The sequence below is a fragment of the Macrobrachium rosenbergii genome, chromosome 11 (assembly GCF_040412425.1).
Source record: "Macrobrachium rosenbergii isolate ZJJX-2024 chromosome 11, ASM4041242v1, whole genome shotgun sequence".
NCBI lineage: Eukaryota > Metazoa > Arthropoda > Malacostraca > Decapoda > Palaemonidae > Macrobrachium > Macrobrachium rosenbergii.
Window position 1 is genome coordinate 40,761,641 of NC_089751.1, and position 22,332 is coordinate 40,783,972.

General features: G+C 38.1%; 1 protein-coding gene across 4 annotated transcripts in view; it reads left to right on the forward strand.

The window, feature by feature from the left end:
• The window catches only part of LOC136843356 (pre-mRNA cleavage complex 2 protein Pcf11-like), a 67,562-nt gene extending 46,206 nt beyond the window's left edge, over window positions 1-21,356 (forward strand). For all 4 annotated transcript variants that reach the window (XM_067111664.1, XM_067111661.1, XM_067111662.1 and 1 more), the window contains 8 exons: window positions 45-2,115; window positions 2,583-2,809; window positions 3,193-3,437; window positions 4,401-4,611; window positions 8,881-8,984; window positions 16,717-16,839; window positions 18,754-18,949; window positions 19,506-21,356. In XM_067111664.1, the coding sequence (XP_066967765.1) occupies window positions 45-2,115; window positions 2,583-2,809; window positions 3,193-3,437; window positions 4,401-4,611; window positions 8,881-8,984; window positions 16,717-16,839; window positions 18,754-18,949; window positions 19,506-19,675 (3,347 nt within the window). In that variant the 3' untranslated portion in view covers window positions 19,676-21,356. The remainder of the gene's footprint in view (window positions 1-44; window positions 2,116-2,582; window positions 2,810-3,192; window positions 3,438-4,400; window positions 4,612-8,880; window positions 8,985-16,716; window positions 16,840-18,753; window positions 18,950-19,505) is intronic.
• Window positions 21,357-22,332: the final 976 nt, after the last annotated feature.

Here is a 22,332-nt window from a genome sequence, read left to right on the forward strand (position 1 = left end):
AGTAGGGTTTATATTTTGTTATTAACAGCATTTGTTTTTGGCAGGTTCTGAGAATGTACCAGGAGGTGATGATCCGAGTGATCCATTTGTTCAATCAAATATTCCTTCCAGTGGACCTGGTAGACCACCTCCAGGTAGCACTGGAGTTCCTATTGCTAGTGGTGGACCCCAGGGTACTCCTATAACAGGGTCTGCTAATGGGCACCCCAGTGGTATGCCACCACACCCTGGACACCCAGTTGGGCCTCCCCCAAGCAGTCATTCTAATGGACCTCCAGGTGGGCACCCTGGATTACCACCCACTAGACCTGGTGGTCCTCAGAGTGGGCATAGACCAAGTACAGGTGGACAAGGAGGTCCAGGTGGTGTTGGTCGAGGTCATCCAAATAGTGATAATCTTGGACGAGGAGGCCGAGGAGGTTTTGTGAGAAGTGACATGCCTATGGGCCCTAGAGGGGTCATGATGGGAGGAAGAGGTGGTGGTAATGGCAGAGGAGGACCAATTCTTGAAAATGAAGAAGGCTGGGGAAGGGGTGGAAGAGGAAGAGGTAGAAGAGGGAGGGGTCATGTGAAGGGTGGTCGTGGTTGGGCTCAAGGGGAAATATTGGAGGATGAATGGACTGGAGAGCCAGAACTCCCATTCCTGTCGGATGAGTACTTACAGACAGTTGATAGAGACAATGTTACAAGGAAGATTGAGATTGATGGAGTGAAACGTGAAGTGCGTACGTATGGACAAACAGCTGTAGTTTTCATGGAATGGGATGACCCTCGTATTCTTACGTTTGGTGATGGACAAGTTACTGTGGTTTTTGATGGAGGACAATATCGAATGAATCTTCGGATTGGAGAGGACTATAAAGAATTCACATATATTGGAAAGAAACATCGTGTAAGATTGGGTCCTCCATCACAAGAAATATTACTGGATGACATTGGCTACCATTGTCTCATAGGTGGTGAACCTGTCACAGTGCATTTTGATGGTAACCCTCATACCATAGCCTTAGAAGGCAAACCTCCAAATGTTAATATAGGACCAATCAGGAATACTGAGTTTGTTGCAGGGATGATACAGCTAGTAATTCAAGCTACTAAGTTTGTCACACTGTTTTTAGATGCAAGACCTCAAAGATTTAGTATTGATGGAAGAGCGTTTGTTATTAAGTTCGTTGATGCGCTTAAAGCTGTCACAATTAACAACCAGAAATTTCCCGTTGAGTTTGGAGGGTTGCCTATCAGTATTTGTGTGCGGGGTTTTAGACGTTTTCTTAGCTTTGGTAATTTACCTCATGGTATTATCCCAGGGCAAGTGGCCATCAGAGGTATGGAGGGAGAAGTACTAAGTGCACCAAGAGTTCCAGACACAGCTGTGAGTGTACCACCCATGCTGCCCTCTGGGCAACTGCCACAACCATTTGATAGACCTCATCAGGGTTCTCCAGGTTCAATACCTAGTATTCGACCTCAAGGTCCAGTACCTCAGGGACCAATGCCACCAGGGTCAGCTCCACGAGGTCCACCTATACAAAGACCAGTAATACATGGTCCTCCTCAGCCACCCACGCTGAAAGACCCATCACACAAAGGCTCTCCTAGTCACCCAGGCTCAGTTTTCCCAGGATTGCATCCACCAACTACAGTGCCTGGTCCTGTTCCAGGACCCATTCCACCACCACCCCAAGATGTACAGGTCCCTACCTCACAAGGACTTGTACAAAATACACCAGTGTCTCTTGAGCAACCGACTACGCAACCTCAAGCAAATCCCGCAGTGCCTCTTCAAGGTCCACCACCTGTGCCACCATTATATCATTTTATCAACCAACCACCACCGCCTATTCCTGGACCATTGGTGCCTCAAGCTAGTTATGGTTCATACACTACCACTGAATTACCTCCAAGTGTCAGCAAACCTCCCCCTCCCCCAGTATCAGCCATACCATTAGAGTCGCTTCTTGCTAATTTGAAACGTTTGGGAATGATTGGTAATGATTCAAATAACAAGGATAAAGAAGAAAAGAAGAAGAAAGAGGAGGAAGAGGAAGAAAAAGAAAGAGAGGCGGATGAAAATATACCTATTGCGATGGTATTTCGCTCTGAAAACTTGCGAAAGTAAGTATTATTCCTTTAGTCAAAACTGTTATGCCTGAAGGGAGTTTCAGGGTTGAATGAATAAGACTTGTAGTATTCAAATTCACTTATATATTATCGTATAAAGATATGTTTTATGTTTGATAAAGTGGCTATCAGATTGCATAAAAATGGTGATTGGAAAATAAAGCAGAAGCCTTGTCTAAATGTTGACATTCTGTAAGAAAATTGAAATATAAGTGTATCATTTTTTCTTTTTCCTTTTGCAGTCTTAGATACATTTATAGGTTATTGTTGTACAGATTTATTTAAAAGGTTGCTGTCCATTAATGTAAATTACACTTTATTATAATGAATGTTCTTAAAGTTGTAAAAAATTTACTAATCTGAAGAGGTCTCTTTGACTTTGACAATGGAACTTTTTGAAAAATTAATTTACACATTTTATGTATATGTAAAAGTCTTTTAATGTCTCGATTTTTTTCTAGACGTCGGAAATGGGTTATAGAATCAGTTTATAGAGGAATGCAGTGTTCATCTTGTGGCCTGAGATATCCACCAGAGCAGACAGTGCAGTACTCCCATCATCTTGATTGGCACTTCAGAAAAAACAAGAAACAGCAGGAGTCTACAAAGAAAGCCAATACTCGTAAATTCTATTTCTCTATTGATGATTGGTTGCAGTATGAAGAAATAGAAGATCTTGAAGAGAGAGGTATGTATTTCTTATAATATTCTGAAAGTGGCTGCTTTCATTGAGAGAAAATTTTGTGAATTCCTGAAAGTGAAATAAACTGTATAGAGGGGAAGTTTTTTGTGCCTATTTGGAATTTAACATATCATTTTCTGCAAGGCTAAAGTAAGTAAGTATACCATAGTTTTACCAGACCACTGAGCTGATTAACAGCTCACTACTTTACCTTCCCCTTTTATTTTTCTATTTTACCAATTCTGATATTAATAATTAAGGGCGTGGGATTGCATGTGCTATTAATCTCTGCTTAAAATAAGTTAACTCAATTAGGTATTTAGAGTATTACTGATACTGTCTTACAGTACTTGAATTTTTTTTTTTTTTTTTTTTTTTTTTTTTGCTAGTGCCTAGTATGTTTGAGAACGAAATTGCTGAGGAAATGATGGAGACAGAGGAAGAAGTGCCTAGTGTACCTGTAACCAGTGGCTGCGTTCCAGAGGGCAGCAGTTATTCTCTTGAGGTGTGTCCAACATGTCACGATAAGTTCCACTGCTTCTTCCATCAGGAGACAGAAGAATGGAGATATCGAAATGCTGTACAAGTTGATGGGTTGAATTACCATCCTGCTTGTCACCAGGATAATTTAAGGGTGAGTGTTTTTTTATTCATGATTTTTTTGTATTTGGGGATTAACCAATTTCCCTCTTTCTTAGTTATTTTAAATTTTGGAATTGTGTTTTTAGAAAGATGTCTATTGGCAAATGAAAAAGACTTGCCCAATTGACCTATATTAACTTTAGTTCTTATATGAACCTGTTGAGGTTCATGTTAGCTACAGTGGGTTGGTGGTGCAGTAACAGAGGGCATGTAGAGCTTTTTCTTTATACAGTGCTAAAATGATTAGTATAGCTGTTCATGTAGTATGAATGAATATTGTAAATTACCTGGAATAGCATGCTGTGGTTTTTTCTATTTGGGTGGTAGCTCCTTGCTGTGTGCTTTATGCAGCACATTTAAAGCAGGACATGGTTCTTTACCTAGTCCCTTTAACCCTAACTGCTTTGCCTTAGCTCCTTCCCTTTTCTTCATTTGTCTTTGTCTCTAACTGTAAGTAATTAAACGTTAGTCTTACAAATATATGTGGTCGTTGATGTATTTATAATATTTTTTCCAGTAAAGCTTGATTATAAATGGTTTTAATAGTAAAAAGTTGAGAGCTTTTGAAATAATGCAATTTGAAGTTTTAACTAAAGTTTATGTTTCTTTTATTAATTCATAATGTACTTTAACAATACAGTTGTAATGTCTATTCCTTCACCTCAGTTGATGATTTGATGGTAATGATTAGCAAGTTGTTAATATAATGGTGATGCTTGAACTAATATATGGGTTTCTTCCACTGCTTTCTCTGATGAAAATTTAGGAGGTAAGACTGTTGACCATACTCCTTTACATAATTATAATTTTTTTTCACATTCCAATGCATTCAGTTTGAATGTTTTATTGTTTGAAATTTGAGTTGATGCAGAGAAATTTTATTTGAAATAACAACTATCTGTTACTGATGAAATAAAGTTACTTTTGTATTTGGTAATTTATTTGTGTTCTTAAGGCTGAGGAAGCAGCAAAGTTGGAAGCAGAAAAAGAAGCTGCTGAAAAAGAAGAGCCTGAAGAAAAAAAAGAGGAGGAAAGTAGTGGAATGGAGGATGGTGAAAAGGCAGTTTCAGAAGAGAAAGAAGCCAGTGATCAGAATCCCTCAGAGATGGATGCCGACACTCAAAAGCTAGATGAAAATGACGTGCCAATGGAATCTCAGGCATCTGGTAAGGAAGGTCTTTTTATTTTTTTTTATTTTTTGCTGGTTTTCTCCAAAGCTGGAGCAATTTTGTGATCACATAAAGTTGTCACCGTCTGTTCATTGCCACTCCTAAGAAATTCAGAACTTTATGGTGGGAGTCTCTGATGTGATTAGTGACAGTAGCCTATTGAACATGATTTAGCCTTCACAGTGCTAGCAAATTAAAATTTATGCACTTATTGGGTAGTTTATTTTAGAGCAGGCATATCAAAATCAATACATTTTAAGGCCCAGACCCTGCCATTTAGAGATACACACATGTTGCCTTCTTGGTTTTATCTTTGTGTTGATCAAATTTGGATCTGAAATGCAAAATTTCTCCATATATTTTACATGCAAGCAAATAAAGTTTTTTTATTATGATAATAAAAAATGGGTGATAAGTTTTAATTAGATAGTTGAAAGAATGGATGGGAAGTGTTATTAGGGAATTTAAAGGGGAAGCACATCACATTTATGAAAGTGTAAATTCAAGCATAATAAATGGAAGCCTGCTTGAGGATTTGGAATCCACTGAAAAAAATTTGATTTGAAAAGATTCCCCCTAACTCTAGATTGGAATTTAACTTGCAAAAATTGGCCTGAGACTGTTGTCGTATAAAAAAAAAATGCATTGGGGGGAGTCATAACATGAATGCAAGGAAGTCAGAGCTCTCTCTCTCTCTCTCTCTCTCTCTCTCTCTCTCTCTCTCTCTCTCTCTCTCTCTCTCTCTCTCTCTCTCTCTCTCTCTCTCTCTCTCTCATTCAGAAGAAAATTTCCTATATTGAGATATGCAATAAAGGGCCTATGAATACAAATAGTGTTCATAAAGATTTGATAGAGGTATGTTAGAGAAGACTAGATTTAATTGATAGGACTTATTAATTCAAGTATGACAGTTTAAAAATCTGTAATTTTGTAGATTGTGTAAAAAGTAGTTCAGAAAGTTAACTTTGTGAAAGATAAATTCAGCACAGTTATCAGAAGTAAATTATGCAACTCAGTCTTCTGCTGCCATGAATTGGAAAGAATGCCTGTTTTTGTTTAGGCTAACAACCTGGTCTTTGGCATCTAGCATCTAATAATAATAATGAAATCAATGCAACCTGTTTTAGGTCATTTGCCCTTCCTTTATTTGTGTACTGTTCTCTGGTGCAGACGTTTATTTCTGCCAAAGATTTATCTCTTCTAGATAGATTGGTGTGTAGTAGTAGGTTCCTGTTTCCTAACGTTAACATTTATGACTTGGACCATCAGTGTTTGTCAATTTTTCACAAGTTGTATTTTAACAGAGAACTTTTGCTATCACAATTGATGCCTGATCCGCTTTCTTAGTTCCAATATCTTTTATTCCTCATACCATGGGACTGTGAAACAAGTCTACATGAGGATGTTGTGAAATCAGAACCTCAAAAGTTGAAGTGAAGATGCAACGTATTACTACCTTAAAAGAAACACCTCATACTTAATGTATTTCTATTCTTTATTGCTTATTATCTTCTAATTTATTTCAAATGAACACCATGTTCTTTGGAAGCTTGAATTTCAAGTCATTGGCCTTAGTAGACTTATTCCTTTTAGTTGGGTTCATCTTAATATAATAATAATAATAATAATAATAATAATAATAATAATACAGGCAGTCCCTGGTTATCAGCGGGGGTTCCGTTCTGGGGGTGTGATGTAACTGAAAATCGCCACTAACTGAAAATCGGCGGTTTCCGGCACTTTTTCGGCGATTTTCGGGCTTATCAGCACCGAAAAGGGCCAATTTTCGGTTATTGTTGCCCCTTTAAGTATGTATTGGCGCCAGTACCCAATTATCGGTGCCGATAAGCAGAAATCAGCAATTTAATGTGGGACTTTGAGAATTGAGAAGTCTGTTGGACGAAGGCCTGTGGTAGTGGTAATAGCTCACCCCTTGTGTATATCGACATCTATTTAAGATGTGCGAACTGGAGGTAGTAACTCCAGCATTCTAGATAGCTTTTTTCTCTGGTATATGTAGCAGTCTTATACCTAGAAATGTGCTAATTGGAACCAATTTCACTGGGTGACACAGGTCTTCCCCCAGAAATAGATTTTTCCTTTGTCAAAATCCCTTTTTCGGCCCACCATTAACCGGGGACTGCCTGTAATAATAATAATAATTAATAATAATTAATAATTAATAATAATTAATAATAAAAAAATAATAATAATAAACAACAACAACAGTAGTGAGGAGTTGATTCAGACTCGACTTACTAACATTTCATCAAGTTACATGTTACTGGTTTTCTTTAATTATTTGTAGCCAGTATATGACATCATGACTACGAATGGTGTTTGTATACATTTCTGAAGCAGATGACAGATAATTGCTTGTAAGTAGGTAAATGAAATCATATTAACGTAAGGAAATATCAAATTTCTGAAGGTAAAAATCCACAGTTGTAAAATCCACAGTTGTATATTTGTATTGGTTTAGATACACAAAAGTTTTTGCCTCAGTTTAGCTTTAACTTAGTTACAGCTGAAGAAGTCCCCACTGAGGTAGACAACAGCTGTTGTATATAGTATGTAGAAAAAGTGTACCATATAGACATACAATTAATTATAGATTTTTATTTCAGAAGAAAATAAATCTAAAAGATTAATGTAATATGTATTTTGTAAGGTAAAACAGCCATAAAAAAGCAAATTACCTTAAATATACTGTATTGTATATTCTCTTTGACCAAGGCATGTTGTTGAAATTGAATGCATGAAAAAAATACAGTACAGTCCGACCTCTTTAAATTGGCTCCCTTGGGACCAGGCCATAGCCAGACCACAGAAATCACCTATGTAAACAAAATCTTGCCTGCTCATTCCACTTATATATTTCTGTGCTATCAAAAGTAGAACAAAGCTTATGAATAATCACTGTCATCACTGTCATTCATTAGGATGAGAGAGAGAGAGAGAGAGAGAGAGAGAGATGTTTGTAATTTGTGAACATAGTGTTCAGGCACCATTTGTGTTCTGATAATGTTTACATTCTTAAAATCATTAGCTGATTGCATGTTAATGACATCATCACAGCCATGGGTTGCTAAATGAAACTCATTTCGGAGGTTCGTTTTTTTCCGTAAAGTATCAAAGCTGGGTTTAAAAAGTTAACTTACTTTATTTATAAATGCAGCAAGTTATTTGAAGTAAAGGTGTGATTTCGCCGTTATTGGATGTTGCTTTTGCCCTGACCAAAACGTTTTGTGGCCTGCACATTATTTGTTACTTCAGCCACAGGTGCAACTGTAAATTTAGTGGCATACTTTCTTAACACTTTCCTTTCCATTGAATGAAGGATGAATAAAGATTTATTTTATTCTTATTTATGGAAGTCACCATTGAAAATTAGCAAATTTTTAATAAGTCAACAACTGTAACGCAACCCTTAGTAAATGTGTTAGTTACGGTAACTGACATTGGCAAACGACGTGTTTCTTGATACAGTTGTTTATGTCAGTACTGTAATTGCTGATTTCTTAGACAAGTCACACTGTTGGTGAACCCAATTTTATGTATGAAGATTTGCATTTAACCAAGTGAACTTTGGTTTCTAGGCCTACTTATTAATTAAAAGTTAACTTTAGGTAATATGCATTATCAGTGGTATCTACTGAAACCAAGACAGGCATAGAAAGCCTCGCATAGTGTAATCTACTGAAAATACATCTCGCACTATACACTATGCATATGATGGAATCATGTTTTTGGACAAAATTTTAATGATCGCATGATATGCGAGAGCAGAAGATACATGAAGGTATACCCTGTATGCAAATTATGGTTCTGTTGTATGCTGTATATTTTTGAGTTTCACAGAATGTTTTCGTTGGAAATAAACTGTGCTTGTGTATTTACGGAGCAAGCTTCAGTTCTGAAATCCGAAAAAACCCAAAAACTGAAGTGTGTGGCACCCCCCTTGTAGCCGCTTAAGAACTAATGGCAGCTGAATCAAAAACATCCTGGGCCATGGGAATTCCTGGACAATGGAATGCTGGATTTTCAAGGTCGGACTGTATTTGCAATGAGAAATGAATCTTGCTGTTCAAATTTATAATATAAATATTATTATTACAGCGTGTATTATTGTTTCTGGTTTCTGTACTTATGCAGTAGATTTGCTTCAGCAAATTTTCATCAAGGTTTGTCATATGATAAGTTATCATTGTCTAGCAGATCTGTTCATTCCTTTGTTTTCACATGATCAGTATTTTTTTCTTCTAGTAACATCAAAACTTGATGACCTGTCGTTAGCCTCACAACTGCCAGTACGTATAAAGGAAGAGCCCATGGATGTAGAAGACACTGATGTACCTGTTATCACTCCTGTGAGTATATATACTAAGTATTGAACTTTTGGAGTATTATTGGTTAATAAGCCTCTTGATTTAGTATGTGTTCTTCATCACACACGGTGTCACCTGTTGGGAAACAAATATCATTTTACCCAATACCAAATATCATTTGTTAGAGATGCAGAACAGTTCTTGGCAGGAACATGGATTATGATACTGACTTGCAAGTTTGAGAAATACTGATCAAACCTGCTAAAGGACAGAATGAGGTTCCATTTACAGTAAAGTCCTCAGAAAAAAGACAGTTGTTGAATTGTTAGGGGTGCAGGATTGTACTTCATATCTGTCCCAGTAGGAGCTCAGTGGTTCCATTCGTTAGTGCTCTGGGTTTATCTTACTACCAGGAGAGTTAGTTAAAATCATATTAAAGCACTGTATGGCCTTTGTAGATATGAAACTAATGTATTTATGTGTTTGTGAGAAGTATACTAAATTAACATGTACTAAGTTAACAGTCATACAAAATTAAGGATTTAATGATTTATTTTGAACATATAAGGCAAAATGGAGTTATTACAGAATTAAGATGGCATTTCGGATTTGCACAGTCAAGAATTAATTTTATTCTATAAAAATATCAAACCTTGGATAAGTCAGGACCCAGAAATACTAACCCAAAAATTCATGATGGCAAAGCCCACTTTAGCACTAGCATTATTTTGATATTCTTACAAAGTGTTCGTGTTTGAAATAATTTTATAGTAGAAAATCTAGAATGTGATGAAAATTAGACCTTGCACATTGGTGCATATTTTTTTTTTACATTTTCTTTTATATCAGTGTGAACTTAGTTGCCAATGAATATTATGCTCAGTTAAAACTGCCTTGGAAAATTGGGATCTGTGACTTTTCTGGTATGTACAAAACAGGAATATGGTAAACCTTTAAGTGAGAAGACTGCCTTATGATGATGACAAAAAGTGCATTACCCTAAATACATGTCAGTATTATACAAGTTTAATTTTGCCATGAAGATAATGTACAAGTTTACTCTATACAGTAGATGTGTACTGTACCATTAAGTTGTAAGGAAGGAAAGCTCAAATTAAAAAGACAAAAAGTACTGTGGATTAGAAACATAACCAGTAACGTTTGTTCTGACACATATACGAACCTATGGAATAATCCGCGTTTACTTAGCTTCAACTGTTCTTGAATTGTCTTTAAAAAAAAAATATATATATTAACGCTACCTGGGTCACGTGGTGTGACCTGATGACCTACCTCAGCCATTGTCTTCGCAGCCTTACTGGCGTTTACACATTTCTGAGTTGCCTCTCTTGTTTTGTGTTCACACTGTCTTTTCGAGAGTCTGTGATTGAGAGTACGTACTCCCTGTGCCTAGCGATTGTCTGACCTTGTTTGCTGCATTCAGTGTTACTATTTTCAAGTTTGTGCATGGGTCTTTGTTCCTGGTGCAGGACAGAGGAGTGACGGAGCAAGTTTTTCCCATGTGCGTCTTCCTCTCAGAGCGGGGAGAACAGAGCACAGAATAGTGCCGTTTCTTTTTTAAGGGTGATCCCATCCCAGGCCATAGTGCCTTTATGATGTAGTGAAAAGTGTTAGTGTGCAGCCTGCCTAAGCGCAAGGTGTTATAAAATGGCTGCCAGTAAAACAGAACACATAATTGAACATAATGAAAATTAATTAGTATACCTCAAGGCGTAATTACACTAAGCGAACACTTAACATTTAATTATAAATAATAAGAAACAAACAGGTCACACAACCCCCGTAAATGAACATTCAGTAATTACAAGAATAAATCTTTGGCAGTGCTGTAATGAAGATAAATCTTCTCTTTCTGGTTCCCCACTTGGGAGGAGATTGTGTAACAATTTTCAAGCTGAGTTCCTGAGTCACACATGATAAAGCATCCCTCTGAAAGATTTAATTCAACACCTCCCTCTGAAAGACAGAGGTGTTGAATTAAATCTAGAACTGGCATGAAATGAAGCCCTAACACCATGCAGCTGAGTTATTAAGTTTTCACCAACTAAAAATGTGCCCGTGAATGGCACAGCCAGTAAAGACTCGTTTTAATTGCACTTTTCCTAAGTTGGAATTAAACTATACATGCAAACGACGGATGGCTTTGGTGTAGAGAAGCTTGCATGGGGTCCAAGGTGGGACTTGGGATATCATAGGAGAGAGAGGGCACATGAATAACACGTTAAGGACTTGGGAGAAGGGTTCTGGATAAAAGGAAGGACGAAGGAACTAAAGTCGCCGGAAGCCCCATACACTGATTAGACTTACCTTTGGATATCCTTGTGATGTACTACACTAAGTTGGGGCCCAATGGTAGAATTTTCGTGGCATGGGCACGTCCTTCTATAGTAAGAGCAGGGGACAAGGCACGTCTGGCTGCTGTGAGAGTGTGCCAGCAAGTAGGCTGTTAGCTTTTTCTTTTAGTCTCAGCTGGGCATGCATCACCCTCAGGGCAGTGTCTTCCAAGATGGCAGATGCTGCAGGTCACGTGACACTCTGTCGATAGGCCTGAAAAGTACCAGAGAACTCTTGGTAGTCCCAGATAGGATAAGAGAGTGTAAATTGGTTGAGAAAGTCTGCAGATTCAGGCGCCATACCACTCCTTTACATGGCAGCCATCTTGAAGTGATGTCTGGGATGAGGTTAAGCCTAATGTTCCATAAGAAAAGCTTTTTGGGTAATTTTTTGAGATCTTTCTGGGTTCGGGGAACGTTTTCAGTGCCCAAATGGTCGCAAGTGTTTGTATTTTCCTGACACCCTAGCTTTAGTATTCTTTCTCTCCCTTTCTCTCTCTTCCCGCATTGTTGGAAGAGAACGGCAAACCAGAAGTGCAGCATTTTGCAGCCCCCCCCCTCCCACTTGCCTCAAGACAGTCATTTCCCCCCAATTTTGGCAACAGGGCCACCCAGCCCCTTGGGGGGGAAACCACAAGAAAAGAAGGCAGCCCTTCCGGGCCACCCAGCCCCTCCATCCTGGGAAGCACAACAGGATTGGGGAAAGAGGAAGCACTAGATGAGGTTTGGACCCTTCCACCCCCGCATCAAACCAAGATGGAGGGCTGTCGGGGGAACAAGTGGCCGGAGTGGTAGCAGTGCAGAGCAGAGGAGTGCGCAGTCCAAACCCCAGGAAGGGATACGCCCTCCCCTTTGAGCAGAAACCACTGTTCGACATCAGAACCGTTCGTGTTCCCCTCTTACTGGAGCAACTCAACCAAGGAGAGGGCCATGCGGCGGGAGATAGTAGACATGCTACAGAAGGGAGCAGTAGAAGTAGTGGAGGACAACACACGGAGCTTCTACAACCACTTCTTCCTGGTAGAGAAAGTGTCAGGTGAATGGAGGCCTGTTGTAGATTTGTCATCCCTGAACAGCTTCATGCAGCTGACTCCATTCAAAATGGTGATGACCTATTTGATCGTGGTGGCGATCAGGGAGGGAGACTTCACGTTCTTGTTGGACCTTCAAGACACGTCTCTCCACATCTTGGTACACTCCACCTTCAGGAAGTTCCTGCAGTTTGTCTCCCAGAAAGTCACTTACCAATTCAGGGCCCTCTACTTTGGCCTTGTGACAGCCCCCGATTATTCACCCGGATACCGCTCCCCACAGAAGAGGCATCCAACTATGGTGGTACCTGGATGACTGGCTCATTCTAGCACCCTCGGCAGAACAAGCTGCGAGAGATGGATGCGGTTCTGTGGCTGTGCAGGTACTTGGGAATTATGATCAACCCCACAAAGTCAGACCTAATTGCAACACAGAGGATCAGGTACCTGGAGATGATAACAGACACAGTGAGAGCAAAGGCCTAGAGGATCAGGTACCTGGGCATGATAATAGACACCATGAGAGTGAAGGCCTACCTTTCATAAGAGATGTTAGCCAAGTTCCTAAAAATATTGGACTCCTACCTGTCCAACCCTTGCCAATCAAGGAAGAAGTGGCAAGCCTGACCAGTCACCTGGTGTCCTTAGAAAAATTGGTACCCAGGGGCAGGACTGGTATCCGTTCCCTGCAGTGGAGAATGAAGGAGAAGGACGGATGCCATGCACAGTGGAGGACCTGCAGTGGTGGAGGAACTCAGAAAACCATCTGCAAGGAGTACAGTTAAGCTACCCGTCCCTGGAGATGCTGATATACTCAGACACATCCCATCTGAACAGCCCGAGCCTTTCAGAACAGCAACGTCATCCCATCAACGTCTTGGAGATGCAAGCAGTCTGAATGAATGGCATTCCAACACTTAAAAGATCTCCTCCAAGGGAAGACCATGGTTGTCATGAGTGACAACACCTCAGTAGTTGCATGCATAAACAAGTAAGGAGGCATTGTGTCCCACAACCTGAATGGCTTAGCCATAGAAATGCATGAGCCATAGAAATGCATGAATGGTCAGAAACCAAGGGACTGATGCTGATAGCCAGGTTTATTCCTGGGAAAAAGAACATCATGGTAGACCAACTAAGCAGGGCAGATCAGGTAGCAGACAGGTTGTTCAAGTTGTGGATGGGCCTCACATTGGATCTGTTCACGACAGCGAGGAACAACAAGTAGGCCCTGTATTGTTCTCTGGCACCCGATGAAGAGCCGCCCTGCAAGACGCCTTCCAGCACCCATGGGACAACTGGACTTTTATGCCTTTTCCCCCATCCCCCGTTCAGCCAATTTTGGAAGGTCATCGACAGGCTGTTCTTGTCCCAAGGTTTAAGGATGACACTCGTAGCTCCAAAGTGGCCCCAAGCAGAATGGTATGCAGACCTCCTCCCTCCACCTGCAGCTTCCCTCCACCCCCAACCCTGCTGAAGCAAGAGCACAATGGCCAGTTGCATCGGGCAGTGGCCTCCCTCCTGCTTCACAGATGGAGGCTATCCAGTAACTCCTAAGAAGAAAGGTTTTTCAGAAGTTGCTGCAGTCATTGCCAGCCTCCTTAGACCCTCTTCTCTCAGTCTGTACCAGGGAAAATGGAAGGTCTTCCTTCATTGGTGCAGGGAGAGGGGTCTCCATCCCCTCAAAACAGCTTTGAAGGATGTGGTGGAATTCCTCCTTTTTTTGCATCAGGAGGAGCACCATTCCATGTCAGCAGTTAAAGGCTGTAGGTCAGCCCTCACTCATGTATTCAAACCTAGAGGCGAGAGGCATAGACCTGTCAGCGTCATGGGAATTGTCGGACATGGTTAGAAACTTCAAAAAGAGTGGCTCTCCTTAAGAATTGAAACCCCCAGAATAACGCTTGATCCATGGGCAGAATCAGCAACGTGGTGTTCGGCGGCAAGAACTCTTTCTGCACACCATCATATGACAGATCGACAGTGTGGCCTCCAGCATTGTCCAAGATTAGAAGCACTTGGAGTTGGAGACCTTTCTTTGCCAGATAAAGCTTGACCTCCGGGATAACACATTCTTATTCTTGTTTTTTAGGGCCCTTGGGTTTTTTGAATTATAAATAAACCCTGGCTTTTATCATAAAGCCGCAGCATTCCCACACATAATCACGATCTTTTTGGGCCTTAAATCCAAGGGCTTTGGCTTCGTCCTTCATAATAAAAGTGCAAGACGGCATTCTCTTCTAGAATAAGCCTGTTTCACCCATATTAAAAACTCGTTCAAGCTTATGACCCCCCTTCCTTGATGATGATTTTAAGTATGTTGTCCACGTACTTCTTGGCTTTGGCTTTATCCACAGAGGCAGCTTCTCGCTGCAGAGAAGCACTCTTAAGTCCAAAGCATTTCTGAAACTTGTCAAACCAGCCCCTGCTGGCACTGAATGGGGTTGGTCTTGTGGGAGAAGCACTTGAGGGTCCTGCTTCTGCGTTGTCATCGTCTTTCTTGTCCTCGTCACCATCGTAAATGTCACCGCTTTCAGCAAAAGTTTTGCAAAGCTTCTTGGCCTTCATGTGGATGGTGGTATCCAGCGAGACATTCTTCTTCCTGCAGTCACTGATCCACGGGGCCAATACAGACTCCATCCTCACAATGGCCTTATTTCGCGGGAAGTTACCACCCTGTTCGCAGTCTTGTTAAAAGATACTGTTGCTGTTGTCCTTATATTCTTTTCATCCTTCTTTATGTAGTGATCCAAAGATTCATTGATCCCGTAATGGGAGCCTACAGCCGCGTAGCTTCTCCCTTCCTTTAGCATGTCGAGGAGTTCTGTGATGGTAAGCATCTTTCTCTGGCGCTTGAGTTCGATGCCAGAAGCCATGAAGGCACAGAACATTTGGATGACATCGTAGGGCTTGGAATAAGTTCAATTTCTTATGGAAATTTCACAAAAACACAACACTGCAGAGCAACACTATGCGCAGCGATCAGACGTCGATGTGAAATGGACAAGGCGAGATGCTGCTATGCAGGAGATGAAGGAGACTTATGCTACAGTTACTGAGCTAGTCAGCGCCTAGGATACAGAACACAGTGCTCTGGTTGGTTGCCTCCCATCCATCAGCCAGTAGTGTGCCGTGTATGATCTCATGTAGGCAAACTAGCTCATGCAGCAGCAGCCATAGCTTCGTTTTCCATACGTGTGAGTCGTAGTCTACTCATCTGCTGTACGCAATGTATTTCATTTTGTTTCCAAATTCACTGCATTATTTAAAGTCAAGATTAGCACAGATTTATCAGATATTTATTTAATTATGGAAAACATTGAAAATATGAGCAGTTTATCTGCTGTACGCTACGTATTTTATTTCGATTTAATATTCTTGTAATGATTTAATTAATATTTTTTATATTTTTTTTGGTAATCCTGCAGTTTAGGGGTCCAAATTCACTACATTACTCAAAGTTAAGATCAGCACACACATTTATCAAATATTAATTGAATCATGGAAAACAGTGAAAAAATTAGCAGTTTATCTGCTTACAGAAGCAGAGATTGTAAAAAACAAAGGGAATAAAAGGGGAACATAAATATTGTTTTAAGTTTTTTAGGCTAGAAAATGCTTATTTTACCACAAAAATACAAATAAATATACAGTATAAAAATACCCACATATTGCAAAATCACGCAATATAGCAAAAAATCTGCGATACAAAACTAGACATATACAAGTTAAAAATCCGTGATACAGTGAGACCGCGGTGAGTGAACTGTGATATGGCAAGGGGCGACTGTACATCGAAGATAAGTACTGTAGTTTAAGTTTCAAGATTCAACATGTCCGTGTATGGCTGCTGCGCCCCTTCATCTCCTTGAGTTTTCACTACTTTTTTGTAACAATGAAAAACTTTGGAACACGTAAGAGGTCAGGCATTGTATGGGATGTTGAATGATGCACATTTATAGTAGGAGTTATGTTTATATTGCGCATATATTCTTAGGGTACAGAGCAAAAGTTCATTGACATGGCTGGCAAACTTTCACAGTACATGAAAAATTCTGAAGAAAAAGTTAGAAACAAAAGCATATCAACAGGTTAGCGAACAAGTAAATTTGTAGCAAAATTGCTAATTATAATTTTAGAGTAGCTAAAAGTTTGATCTAGTATAGGAATACTGTATGGCATTTTGAGAAAGCATCGCAATTTTTCCATGACACTGCTGGAAACACTGTTCTGCAGTTTTATTGCAAGTGGATATTGAGTACATGTATCTTATGGTTTTAAGAGCAAACCCTTCATGGCAGCCCAAAGGGAAATCAGATTTTCATTTGTTGGTTTTGTTGAAGTGTTTTTTTTTTCTTTTTTAAATTTTATGTGGATTGTTTTTTACAGGTCCTGCCCCTTGATATTGTTATAAAAAAAGAAGTAAAGAAGGAACCAGAGGAGCATGATGAGGATGAACTGTTGGTTCGCATTCCTGAAGAGGAAGATGAAAACAGTCTAATATTACCTGAGGTTTGTACAGAAAGGTTTGGTTGTTTTCCACACCTTTGAAAAGGCTTGTCTCATTAAGTAATACTGTCCCTTTTGTTTGCAAAGCACTAACAACAAAGTTGATGTTTTGTAAATGGAATACAAATGGGATACAATACTAATTTGGTGTTTTCACATCTGGGACTTTTACATCAGTTAGACATAACATCAGTGTCACAGCTCAAGTTTCATTGAAAAACTTTTGATTAACATAAATGTCACAGCTCAAATTTCATTGAAAAACTTTTGACTACATACATATGATAAGTTTTATAAAGCAAGATCAATAGATATACTGAACGAGGTTGAACAGATAAACGGGGAGAAAACTGTTATAAATATATAATAAACAGAATACAATAAAGAAAATTGTTTTTCTAGCGTTGAGACAGAAGGAAAGAACAGTTAATGTACTTAATGTACAGTATAGTTATTGTAATGTATTTCAGAAAATTCATGTCAGATTTTTCAAAACTTTTGTGGACAAGTGAATTGATTGCTTGAGTGAAAGTACTGTAACATACTATATGCATGGCTTATATGATGATTGAAGAGTAATAATCATATGATGATTGAAGAGGAATAAGGAGTGATTTGTTGAAAGCAGTTGGAGCACCAGTCGTTTGAATACTATCAACCAGAATATGTTTAAATGTCACAAAGTTGGAGATGACCCCAAAAGATAGTTAAAGGAGCACAATACCAGTGGGAAAAGTTTAGCAGAGTAAGATTGTCAGATCATAGTGTTTTCAAATGCAATGGATATTGGTTACAGAGATGAGGCATCTACCAGAGAAGTGCCATGTAAAAAAAAATTGATGTTTTGGGTTTTTCAAAAGTTAGGGACAAGGTGCAAGGATAGCCATTATGAAGCCACACGGTATGGGAGAGACTCAGAGTAATTTGATAGTATTAGAGGTACATAAAAATGAAAGTGGTGAATGCCATGCTATGGATCATGTATAACATGGTCCTACAGGAGAGTTATGGATTGCTAAGTTCAAGTGGAGTAAGTGTATTCAGTGCTAAGGATGTATATCAAAGCTACTCATAATGGTGTAAAGATTGAGGAAGTTTTTGTTTTGATGGAGCGGAGACATTGATAACACACCCAGTTGAGACCAGTATTGAAAGGGCACTGACTAAAAGTGAAGGAACAGGTTGGATAAAGAAAATACTAGGTTGTTGGTAAATAGGAGTAAAACATTGAAGACCTGTGTTTTTCTATGTGACAGAGACATGGATATTTTTAGAGCAAATTTAAGTGTTGTGACCACAAGTGCAGAGTTCCATGATTAGAGAGCATTAGCAGAAAAAATCACAAATATGTCAGATACTATTCACTCTTCACATGTTGGAAAATAGATTGTATTTTTAGGCATGTGATAAGGAGTCAGGTTTAATCACTTGAAGAAGAGATGGATATAAAAATGGCAATATCCAACTGGTGGGAAGGCTCACATCATGGAAAAGGATATTTGTGAAGACTTTGGCATGATCAAAATTCAGTGCACTTGAGGATATGGAGAGTAACTCATTGAAGATCTAACCTCAAGAAAGGAAGTTTGAAATGAAAACATTATTGATGATGATGAATTATTTAACTCTTATAGTCTTAATTGACCAAAGTAAAAACTCGGTGGGCACTGCCACCTTCATGTGTGCAAGCCACAAATTAATGGTGAACAGACTGTTCAGTTCTACTGTGGCTGTTAGGTTAACAGTGACTACTTTTATATACTGTAGCTCTAAATTTCTACTTTGTTTTTAATATCTCCACGGGGGGTTTAATGTAAGAGAGTTGTGTAGATTTTCCATTTCCCCAGAATTTGGAATTTTTTATTGTAACAAAAAATACGTTTTCAATATTTATTTTGTTTTAATGTATCGTTTCAGAATGATGAAACAGTTTGGACAACTCCAACTGTGGCTGTTAATGCTGCGGAAACTGATATAGCAAGTTCAATAGATGGAAACACAGAGCTGTCAACTACAGACACAAGTGAACCAGCTGTAACAAAAACAAAGATTGTGTTTAATGTGTCAAAACCTGCCATTGCTAATAGTGATGGGAATATCACGAATGACAAAAGTATGTACTGTATTTCTCATTTGTTTACTTATGTTGTACATAGTTCAGTCATAGTTCAGAATTGAGATCTCATAACCCCTCCCTGAAAATTAGGAATACTGTACTAACTCAATTGTCAGATTAATTTGTTTATACAGCCTTGTGAAAGTTTAAGAGTTTTAGTTGGCTTTATAATAATGTTAATAAAGTAAAATAATTCTGTAATAGAGTAAAAATGATTTTAAGGAAATTATTTTTATCATGTGAACCTTTTTTCTACTTGTTGTCATAACTCAGTTACATTGTACCCATAAAATGTACAGCCCTTAAGTTTCATTGAATATATTAATTTGATATGTTTATTAATGGAACATGGGTTGCTGGAATTAATATCAACTTTATATTGAGTCTTCAACCTGTGGAGAAAGTAAAACTTATTTTTTTTTTTTTGCATGGATGAAGAGCCTTAGTCATTTATGTTGTACAGAGGTGGAATCACATGGTTATGTTTTATTATGCATGTTATGGTCCATTGTTTACTCTAGAATGAAGCTAATGAAGTTTTTTCCCATTTCAGATAATGATGTTAATAGCAATATAGTGAATGAAGACGAGTATGAAGAATTTGTTCCTCCCCCATTTACAGTTGATTATGATAAAAAGCCTGGTTTCAGAGATGTGGAACTAGAAGAACAACCTTTAGCAGCTCGAGGAATAGAAATCTCAGGTCTTTGCTCAATAATGTGAAGATATAATGCTATGAGAACAGTTTTGTACTGTTTATGAATATGTTGTACATTTCTGGGAGGCCTTAACAAATTTAGTGATGTTTTACATAGGGTATTTGCATAGCAAGTTACAGCTTGAAATCCAGGAACTGTTTTAGTTCCTTTCACAGATTGAGAGTGTGTGTGTGAAGCTTAATGTAGCATCATGCACTAAATTGGGATATATGTATTTAAGTGGATACGTTCTTACTCAACAATAATTATATACTACCATTGTCTATAATTTAAATGTTATAGGATCATACATAAATCTGGGAGATACCAAATTCTGTAGAAATATTAGGCAATATTCATGGAACTGTTTTTCTTTTAATGCAGTTTTTAAAGATATTTATCGTTTATTTTTAATTATATCAGTAGTGGACATAAATTGAATGACTACTTTTTTTTGTAGTTTAGCTTTCTCCACTGATGGGAACCTATTTATTTTCTGTGTTTATAGGTGAAGGTAGATAGAATACCTTTTTTGGAAAAGTACAAATGTTATAAACTTTCACGGTAAATTGATGACATCTGGGCCTTCTTGTGTGATTTGACATTCTAACAAGTCAGTATTTATCATGCAAGCTTGGTTGTTATGTATTTGTATTAATCATCAAACCCTAGGCATATCCCAGGTGTTTACCATCAGTATTTTCTTGCTTTCCTTTTTTGTAAAGTATCCTTTTATAAAGTGGATTTATTCTGAAATTATTTTTTCCATGCTTGTATTATTCACTTAGTATTTTGTTTTCCCAGACTTATCAAGCAAATGTATTAGATTAGTGTGATATAAACTTTTTTTGAATACTGGTAGTTGAATATTGAATTATTGAGAATAATTCAGTTTCCCGTGTAAGTGGATAGACAATGGTAGATATATGAATACACTGAGCAATATGCATGTTTTAATGCATATACAGTAGTATGGGACAGAAATCCTATTTCTGTTTGACACTGATTACCTATTGTTTCAAAATTGCTGTGTCTGTAAAGCTATTTGTTTTTATTGAATCAATATTTTCTACAGTTTACATTCACTTTGTAAGTATGTGTATAAGAAGTGCATACTGTATTTCATATTGTTACTTATTTTTAAAATGAGAAGTGTTTGCAAAGACAGTGATAAAAGATTTTAATTTTAGACCACGTCTAATCCAGTGCAGTATTTGATAATCTGATTTCCTGGAAAGAAAGATATTTTGAATTGTTGCAATGCTTTGTACATTTGTAAATAGAAAATAAACTTATTTTCTTAAGTTTGTTCTTTTTTTCTCACATCCCCTAACATTACACCAGCTTTAAAGTTGATTGTACAGTACTTGATACTTTTATTATGGAGTATGGATTTAAATTTTTTTTTCTCACATCACTCTTAACATTACATCAGCATTAAAGTTGATTATACAATATTTGATACCTTTCACATGAATAACTGGAATTCTCTATGGACATTTTACATTACTTTCAGCACTTCATAATGAGTCACTGACTGTACAATGATTTTATAGAGCTATATTCGGGATGCCTGCATAGATTAATATATTGGTGTTAGATATGTGTTTTTTTCAGTAGAGGTTGAACAGAGATTGGATAGAACATGAAAGACAAATACTTTGATGTTGTACAGTTTATTGCTAAATAAAAAAAATGAAAAGCAAGCAGTGTTTTTTTTTTATCCTGTCAGCTAGCATCTGAAATCACAGAGATAAGTATACTGTAGTTTCATCCCTCAAAATTATCATGGTCTGTTTTGAGTGTGGCTGTACTTTACTTTTTTATTTTCTTTTTGTACAACTTACTTTGAGTTTCTCATTTCCCCTCATAGAGTCTGCCTTGTGCAGTATGCATTAGGTTTTTCAAGAGATCCTTTGCAGTGTCTTGAAACTAGCTGCATTGCTTTCTGCCCCTTGCATTTTCTTTAACATATATTTACTTAACATATTTGCTCTCCTGGCATTGTTAATTTCCATCGGTTGTAAGCGTGACATAACCAGCAGTGATCCTTTTCCAAAAGAAAATAATCCATGGAAAGGCAGGTGTCGAAAAGGGTAGAACATTTCATTTACCCTGGTAACGTCCGGAATGTGAACCAATTGAAAATGGCCGAAAAAAAAAATGTAGCATCAGCCTAGATAAAGCAGAAGGGAATCACTCAACATCAGGTAAATATCTATCTTGTTAGTGAACAAAAGAAAAACTTATGCATGCCTGTATCATGTATTAATGGAAAAAATGGAGATTTTTTAAGAACTGTTGCTAAAAAATGCTAATGTTCACTGCCAAAGACAGGTTAGGTAGGAAGATCATAAGATGAATGATGAAGTGAACAGATCTTCAGTGGCTAGAGAATTAATTTTGGAATGGACATGGGTAACAATTATATAAGTAAATCTGGAAGTAGCAAGACAAAGACCAGAAGGAGGGCCCAAAAATTCATGGAAAAATTGCATGTAGAAGACCTAAACTAGACCAGAATCCAGAAAGACTGTGCCCTTGAATGGAAAGAGTGGACATATTTTATTTATTTGTTATAAATGACCTAAAAGGACCACGTGAGTCCCATAGCCCTTACTAAAGCAGTAGTCGTCAAGTGAGAAGTGGAAGCTGGAGTAAGAAGTTACAGAAGTTGGACAG